This window comes from Eptatretus burgeri, chromosome 17, assembly GCF_056783735.1.
Source record: "Eptatretus burgeri isolate ZD-2024b chromosome 17, Ebu_testis_v1, whole genome shotgun sequence".
In the NCBI taxonomy this organism is placed as follows: Eukaryota; Metazoa; Chordata; class Myxini; order Myxiniformes; family Myxinidae; genus Eptatretus; species Eptatretus burgeri.
Genome location: NC_140977.1, coordinates 42525048 through 42533931, shown reverse-complemented (window position 1 = coordinate 42533931; position 8884 = coordinate 42525048). Strand labels below are relative to the sequence as shown.

The 8884-nt window shown below is 45.9% G+C and overlaps 1 protein-coding gene across 3 annotated transcripts in view; it reads right to left on the bottom strand.

Moving 5' to 3' along the window:
• Positions 1 to 416: 416 nt before the first annotated feature.
• LOC147009896 (angiopoietin-4-like) overlaps positions 417 to 8884 on the bottom strand; it is an 11681-nt gene continuing 3213 nt past the window's right edge. For 2 of the 3 annotated variants that reach the window (XM_085861510.1, XM_085861511.1), the window contains exons 2-9: positions 6553 to 6794; positions 5957 to 6118; positions 5407 to 5497; positions 5087 to 5190; positions 4869 to 4970; positions 2712 to 2878; positions 1782 to 1912; positions 417 to 1626 (exon numbers count right to left, since the gene is read on the bottom strand). In XM_085861510.1, the coding sequence (XP_085717636.1) occupies positions 1466 to 1626; positions 1782 to 1912; positions 2712 to 2878; positions 4869 to 4970; positions 5087 to 5190; positions 5407 to 5497; positions 5957 to 6118; positions 6553 to 6786 (1152 nt within the window). In that variant the 5' untranslated portion in view covers positions 6787 to 6794 and the 3' untranslated portion in view covers positions 417 to 1465. The remainder of the gene's footprint in view (positions 1627 to 1781; positions 1913 to 2711; positions 2879 to 4868; positions 4971 to 5086; positions 5191 to 5406; positions 5498 to 5956; positions 6119 to 6552; positions 6795 to 8884) is intronic. The other variant, XM_085861512.1, reaches the window with a different exon arrangement.

Here is an 8884-nt window from a genome sequence, read left to right as displayed (position 1 = left end):
GATGTTTGTTTTCCCTATAAAACCATTTTGTCCTCCCCTATTCAAACCTATGGCTGTACATTTTTAATGTTATTTTCCTCTGTTTACATGTTTTTACAAAACGCACACGATAGTTTTGCAGCTCAAGCCACGATAATGTGCAGGTGTGGTAAATCTGCAATGAGGAAGTCAGCATCACCCTCAACACAAGAGAGGATGCTGGGGCAAAACAGCAATGAGGAAGTCATCAATTCTCTCACTCACCTCACAATTGCTCATGTTGTCCATCGAGAGAGAGAGAGAGAGAGAGAGAGAGAGAGAGAGAGAGAGAGAGAGAGAGAGAGAGAGAGAGAGAGAGAGAGAGAGAGAGAGAGAGAGAGAGAGAGAGAGAGAGAGAGAGAGAGAGAGAGAGAGAGAGAGAGAGAGAGAGAGAGAGAGAGAGAGAGAGAGAGAGAGAGAGAGAGAGAGAGAGAGAGAGAGAGAGAGAGAGAGAGAGAGAGAGAGAGAGAGAGAGAGAGAGAGAGAGAGAGAGAGGTTGGTGACGCAGCTGACGCAGAGAGATGGGTTGGCAATTACAGCTGCTTTCGGGAGAGACGTGAAAGCCGACAGAGGACAGTAACGCTGGAGGAGAGCAACTGAGGTTGGCAGGAAGTTACTGAGTGTGCAGAACTGAGTGTGCTAAAGCTGTGAACATTTATTTCCTCAAAAGCAACGATGGCTTTGAGGGGAGCGACGGTGATGCCGGATTGTGACAGAGAGCTCCTGATTATGGTGCCTGTTGTATGTGTCCATTATGACATCCTTAAAACAGTAATTTTCCTGTTTGGAATGATTTTCAATTTAATTTTATCGGTAGACAGACTGAAGCATTTGCTATACAGCGAATGCGCATGATGCGCAATCGGGAGGAGATTCTGTACAATTTGCCAAATTACTGCCAAACTGCAGGGTCATGTTCCCATTCATGTTCCACCGTGTTCAAAATATATAATTCAATTGAAGTCAAGTCGTTCCTCGATCATAGAAATGGACTGATGGGCGGACATAGTTAATGACTCCATCATTTTCTTTGCGCCATGTGTGGGGTAAAAAAATGGCTGCAGGCCGAAGCTGTAATTTTGGACCGGCGGAAGAATGCAGACGATAGTTTCCTTGATTGTGCTGTTACATTTACCTAATCATAAATTGTTGCATCATATATGATACTCGTATCTATCGATTTCCGGAGATAAAAAGGAATCAAATTGCTACAAGTCTTTAAAATGGCAAATATAGCTTCACATTGAATTTCCCAGTAACAGTGCAGGCGGTCATGTCTTCCCGATGATTGTTCAACACGCATGTGACACCACACCTGTTGCTCATAGCCAATTGTGACGTACACATAAACACAAGTGATGTTGTGTGTGTGTGGTGTGTGTGTGTGTGTGTGTGTATGTATGTGTCACAGCCAATCTACAGCCTTAATTTGCTTCAAGTGCTGCTTTTATGGATGCAGCGGTTTGAGCATGACATGGGCGCTTCTGAGTGAGTAGCTGGACCCTTTCCAGTAGTGCCACTTGACACCGTCAAAGTGGCCCAGGTGATTATCGCGAGGATAGTAATGGCCGTTCAGGTTGGATGGACCGCAGGCCTCAAACCACCAGCCTGTTGAAGAAACAAATCAGATCTCAATCAACACAGTCCTCATCTGCACGATGACTACGATCACCTAGTTTTCCGGTTTGATATTTAAGTGGTCAGGTGTATCAGATCATTGATTTTTCGGTACGTGCTGTTTTATGGCCAAATGATGAGCCAACCTGCAGAGCTGAGCTGGGCGCAGTGACACCGACAGTCGTCATTGTCTTGATCTGGGGTGCTGAATGGTGCATCTGGTGCCGGGAGACTCCCATGATTACCCAACGAGCCGGTGTACCCGGCCACCCTCAATCTGCACTCACACCACCAAGAGATGATGATTCATTGTTCAATCAAGTAATGCACAATCCATAAGGATTAACTCATTATTGTTATTATTATTGTTGTCATGACTAATAATTCAATTCATCATCCTGCTTGAGGTCTATTTCAAGTCGAGTCCCGGGAAGCCCATTCCAAATCGGAGTTCCAACATCAAGTTCTACACTTGAGGTCAAGTTAGACTCCTCACATCTGGAGTCGAAAGTTGGGTGTCAGCTGAGGCCTGTCTCTTTGACTGATTCCATGAAGGCACAGCTTTTTTTTTGCCTCTTTCGCTGGTTTCAATCCATGAGGGAACATGATCCAGTGTCATATGGATTTGGTATTACGATCTGAGCACACAAATTAAATGTTGCTGGGATGACAAGTTCAAATTCCATATATTTATCCATTGTTGGTCCAACAGGATAGCCTACTCGCCTGTAAGTTGTGGAGCCTGGATTGGAATCTCGACCCTGCTCTAAACTATCACCCTGGTGTTTCACATGCAGGGCGAAGCAGCCATATATGTATGGTATGCCCCGTCCCATGGATATACGTTCAACTGGAGGACCAGTCTGCCAGCACCGGTCTGTAGTAGACATTAAAGATCCCACGGGTGCTTTTCATAAAGAGTAATTGACTTATCTCTGGCATCCTCAACAAATTACAAATTTATGCTTTATGCTTGAGAATCATCATCATGCAAGAGAGGGCAACACAATAAGCTTTTCCCCAGCTCCAGACCAAGCCGCTCTTTCAAGTCCGGTACATGTATTCAATCTCCTGACCTGTAGTGTTGTTCTTCGGGCCCAATTGAGAAGCGGTTGTAGTTTGCCGTGCCTTCGGCTCCATCCCAATCTTGAAGAAAGATGCGCAGGCGTTGGGGACTTGAGGATGTGATTTTCCTGATCACTTCATTCCCCAGCCAGTGCTCTCCTTCTATTTGACCAAAACCCTGTTGGGGAACAGCTTGCCTCAACAGTCACGATGGATATCACTGGACATTGGATGAAGCTCCTTATGTCATCAGGCGCATAAGGCTACCGAAGCAGTTGCATTGACTAAGCAGCAAGGTGGTACAATCCTGGACAGGTAGCCCCTTCGACGCAGGATACTCGACAGGCTCGCTCCCAGCAAGCTGGTACTCATTTTGCCGACAGGCTGAGTCAACCCACCTGGTGTTATTTTGGCATGGTTGGGGTTTGCACTTGGGACCTTAACATCCCAAGTCAACTGCCTTAACCCGAAAGCCACACTCAAGCTAACTGCATGTTGAAACTAGAAGGGCACTCGGTAGAGCGCATACCTCCGCCAGGCTGATTCGTTTACGTTTTGTCTCCCACTGATAGGCTGGATCTGGATTTGGACTTGAACTAAAATTTAATCGACTTGTTCTTATCACCTAACTAACTCATCCACCAAGTTTCATCCAAATCATTCACTAACTTTTTTTAGATATTGTGCTAATAGATCGTCTTAGCCCAATCACTCAATGGTGAAGAATCACTTTAAAAAATCCTCAGACATGGATCCGGATTCAGATATTCACCAAAATCGAATCAATTCTTCCTTGTTTCGTATCCCACCTGCCTGCCAAGTGTCATCCAAATCCGTCCGCAACTTTTTGAGATATCCTGCTGTATGTTGTTTTTGGCCCTACGTATCTCTCAATGATGAAAAATCACTTCAAAAGTTCTCGGATCCAGATATGCATCTGGATCTTCACCAAGATCTAATCACTTCGTCCGTGTCACATACCCAAGCTCTCCACCAAATTTCGTCCAAGTCCGTCCACAACTTTTTGAGATTTTTGTTCACAAACAAACAGACAGACAGACAGACAGACAGACAGACAGGGGTGAAAACATAACCCCTTCCACCTTCAGTGGTGGAAGTAATGCCAATGTCACTGTTTTTCTTCTTTTTGCGGGTTGGGGGAGTGGGTAGAAGGGTGATGCCCAGAGTTATTAATGTTAAGCAAGATGCAAGAAACCCAAGACAGGAAAAGTGGGGCATTTCCCCTGAAGGATATGCAAACTCCCCCCTCATAAATTACAAATTCCTGCTTTAACCTACAAGGGGCACTGCATCAGCGGCTCTGCCATGCTCCACCATCAACTGAAATTACATTTTTTTTTAAATGCCCCTCCCACAAGAAAATCCTTGAAACTCGTATTTCTTGACCATGATGACCATGACCATATTTCTTCTCAAGAACCCTTCTAAAAATCCTTGTCAATCTTTGGACGAAAATCATTGGAATGTTTTCAGGAAATCCTTGTCATATATTACTCGGGAGTGGGGACCAGTACTGAAACACCTTCACAGCCGCCATCTTGCTCAAAAATTTGGGTGGACCACTTCGCTGTTAGAAACGGAGGGAACGCTTATACATTACTTGCAGATTTACCTGGTGTTGTTCGGGAAGAGAAACGTGAATAAGTAACACTTTGTAGCCAAAGGAAATTTGGAAATAGTAATACCCTCTGCCACCACCACCAGGTGGCGCTACACGTTACACATTTACATAGAGAATTTACATTCCCCCCACCCCCCACACTCCCGCATGAGGCCGCGCAGCCACGCAGCCTATGTTACCCCCAACACAAAGTTGTATTTGTACCCCCAAGTTTGGAGTTTGGAACTTAAAAGATGCGGCCATGCATAGAACACATACATACAGAGAGAGAGAGAGAGAGAGAGAGAGAGAGAGAGAGAGAGAGAGAGAGAGAGAGAGAGAGAGAGAGAGAGAGAGAGAGAGGGAGAGGGAGAGGGAGAGGGAGAGGGAGAGGGAGAGGGAGAGGGAGAGGGAGACGGAGACGGAGACGGAGACGGAGACGGAGACGGAGACGGAGACGGAGACGGAGACGGAGACAGAGACAGAGATTTTTGCCTTTTATAGGTATAGATATCCTTGAGATGGTTGAGAGCCCCAAAATTCTTACCATCTTGTAATCATCCCAAGATCGACTGAAGTTCACAGAACCATCTTGCCGGCGCAACATGTAAGTCCAGCCGCCACCATCTGCCTGCATCTCACAGAACACCTGGCCCACAAAGGTACGAAGTTAATTTTCTGACTCATCAGTTGGTCGGCTGTCCTCATCGAGCCAGGTGGTCATTTATAGTTGTCAAATCCTTTGATGAGCTCATAAATGGTTACCTTGATCAAAGAGCTGTGGTTGGTCGGTTTGATGGAGTACACTCCACTGATGTGATGACCACGGCGCAGCAGTTCTGCACAGTCCCTCGCAACTGTTGCATTTCCTGCAGAATTACACCATAAAAATGGCCTTGAAACTTTAATGCAAGTTCCGAACAAAAATCCGGTGCACTAAAACATGGGACAAAGGTGAGGAAAATGGGGAAACGTTGGACACAATTTGAAGTAGATTATGAAAACAGGTGAAGATGAGAATTGGAGGAATTTGATCCTTAAGGATAGCAAAGGAAGCCTCGGAGACAATGGAAGAGCGAGCTTACTCCGATGAGGCCTCAATCTTTTCCCTGTGCCTTGTGATAGTTGATGCAGAAGCTTGTATCCTGAGCGCGGAGTGAGTGTGTAATTTCCAACCTGGGACAGGACAGCACAAGAAGACAACTTGAAAGAACAAACAGGTTGTGTTGGATTCTATACAAGTGTGAAGTTGTCTGAGCTCTTTCATGATAAGAAGCAGAAGAAGAATAAAAAGAAGAGTAAGAGGGAGAAGAACCACCACGACCACCAACAAGATGGATGTTTTGGATGAAGATGGATGATGACCACCAACAAGATGGAGCGATTGTACAGGTATACTTAGAGTTAAAAAAAAAGGTGTAAAATGGACACTATTAGGCAGAAGGTCAATGTGACCTGTAGCCTCATAAATGCGGAATGAGAAGCACGACCGGAAGACTGTTTGACGTATGTCAGGAAAGGAGGATGAAAGAGTGGAAATAATTAGTCAATCTGGAGTAAAGCACAAACAGAGACAAATAATAAAACACTGACAATCGGCTCAAGACCTAAGAGCGTGGAGGACCATGAGCGTACTTGTTTCTCGACGACATCATTTGGTGCAGAGAGTGGGATCTTCTTTTCACTCTTTGACTTTAAGCTCCATCTTCCTCTCATCTTCTTCCACCTCCCAGCCCCCCAGGTGGAAGCATTAGGATGAGTGAAGGAGTTTAGACCTTGAAGAATTTGAACTTCCAACTGAGAGAAATGCAGGAGCATTTGTTATGGTTTTGTTGAAGTCTTTGAGGAAGACACGGAGGTCCCTTTGTTGAGACCCACAGCAAATACATGACATCACTAGGAGCTGATACTATAGGTCCCCTGCCTTTTGGGTGGTATGAGGAATCGATCTGTGTAATATGAAAGCTAAATATTTGACGGTTTTTGAAATATCGCGTACACAAGCCGAGTTACCAAGATGGTTGCCATGGTAACAGAATTCAGCCAATCACAGCCGTGATGTAATCAGGTTTTGTCAGATCAGGTCTCCTACCTTGTCAGGAGTGGAGGGACAAAAGATATGAGAAGTTGTAACTGTTGATAAACTGGTGATGTAGATTTTTCAACGTGGACCTTACCCTTAATCGACAAATTCTCGTGTGATGTATCTTTGGGTAACATGTCTGAGTTACCTCCTCCAGGCGTGCCTTGTGGTCTCCCAGTTGTGTTTCCATCCTCTCAAGGCGGTTCCTCCGCACACGCTTCCTCTCTGCTGCATCATCTTTGTCTCCATCATTCTTCCTCCTCATTCGGTCTGATGACACCAAGAAAGTCAGGGCGCAAGTGTGTCCCGCTTGATGATGATGAGACGAAATCACCAAGGTTGTGGTTAACATGAAAGCGGCAGCACAAAGAGAGAGTCTCATGGTTGTTCCTGGGGGGTTGCAGGGAATGAAATAAAAAAAATAAATGGAGAAGAATAAGAGGTTAAATATGGGCATGTTATTCAAGCTACAATCACTGGGAGATAACCGAGCCATCGACAATTTAGAGACTCACTTGAGCCGTAGAGTTAGAGGCACACGAGACATCGACAATTTAGCCGAATAGTCTTTATAATTTAGGACAAAAAGAAACACCCACAAAAAATGGTCCTCTCGCTCCGCTCGGCGAAATTGTATTTTTCAGTGCAAGTTAAATTTTTGCACCCCCCTAACCTAAAATCATGGATCTGCACCTTCCAGGTACCTATCGAATTCCAATTTAAACTCGTCTATTGTTTCTGCTGCCACGACCTTTCCTGGGAGACCATTCCATGCATTTACTACTCTCTTAGTGAAAGACCCTTCACTTACTACCGTCATAAGGTTGCAGTCTTTCACGAGTCAGTTGACCACAAACATCATTCTCAATGCAGTCACACTCTCTTCAACTTCACACAGAGTGCAAATCTTTCATCGACAGAACAACAGAGTACACACCTTCCCTGTGGGCGCTGAGGACCCTGAAAATCACCTGTTGCTCCTTGAAATTGTTCATTTAAAAAAAACTTTGAGATCACTGCCATTTACCATCAGGAGGCTCAAGATGAATGTGTGCTGCTTTTAAAGTGTACGGACAGATTGCCTGGGAGGCCTCATGGTCTTCTATAGACCCTCTTGTCTGACCTTATACACCCCCACATGATCTCCATCCCAGCAGGCCACCTGTGCAGTATTTTATTATTTGACGTAATGTCATTTGTCTCTCAAGTTAAAATGTTTTGTTCAATTTTCAAATCGATTTCAACCTCCTCCGCTCCCCAAGTGTGGAATGACCTCCAAACATCTGTACAATCCAGTTCTTCCCTCAATCGGTCAAGAGGTCAGCTCACCACCATCTCATGCCTTTCTCCACACCTATCCACCATCTGTAGGGGAGAGGGCACGCTAAGTTGAGTCACGGGATGTTGAGCCATGGGGTAAATTGAGCCACGGGATAAGTTGAGCCATGGGGTAAGTTGAGCCACGGGATGTTGAGCCACAGGGTATGTTGAGCCATGGGGTAAGTTGAGCCACAGGGTAAGTTAAGCCATAGGGTAAGTTGAGCCACGGGATGTTGAGCCACAGGGTATGTTGAGCCATGGGGTAAGTTAAGCCATAGGGTAAGTTGAGCCACAGGGTATGATGAGCCATGGGGTAAGTTAAGCCATAGGGTAAGTTGAGCCACGGGATGTTGAGCCACAGGGTATGTTGAGCCATGGGGTAAGTTAAGCCATGGGGTAAGTTGAGCCACGGGATGTTGAGCCACAGGGTATGTTGAGCCACGGGGTAAGTTGAGCCACTAGGTAAGTTGAGCCACGAGGTAAGTTGAGCCACGGGATGTTGAGCCACGAGGTAAGTTGAGCCATGGGGTAAGTTGAGCCACTCGGTAAGTTGAGCCATGGGGTAAGTTGAGCCACGGGGTCAGTTGAGCCACGGGGTAAGTTGAGCCACTTGGTAAGTTGAGCCATGGGGTAAGTTGAGCCACGGGGTCAGTTGAGCCATGGGGTAAGTTAAAGCCACGGGGTAAGTGAAGCCACGGGGTAAGTTGAGCCACGGGGTAAGTTGAGCCACGGGAGGTTGAGCCACGGGGTAAGTTGAGCCACGGGGTAAGTTGAGCCACGGGAGGTTGAGCCACGGGGTAAGTTGAGCCATGGGGTAAGTTGAGCCACGGGGTCAGTTGAGCCACAGGGTAAGTGAAGCCACCCCCTGTGAATTTTCTTTGCTGCATGTTTCTCCTTCGTCTAAAACCACTTTGTCCTGACATCAACAAGCAAAGTGTGTGAGTTGTTATATGAATAGATGGCTTCACCTTTCAGCCCTCTCCATCCAAGCACTTCCAACTTACCCCATGGTTCAAACTCACCCCCCTCTCACCTACTGTTTTTGCTCATCTCGAACATCGATTCATCCAAGGTCCAGCTTCCCCCATCATTTGTTTCCATCATATCCATGACTTGCTCATTGACTTTAACGCTTTGTTTTTCTCTTCCATCCTTTATTT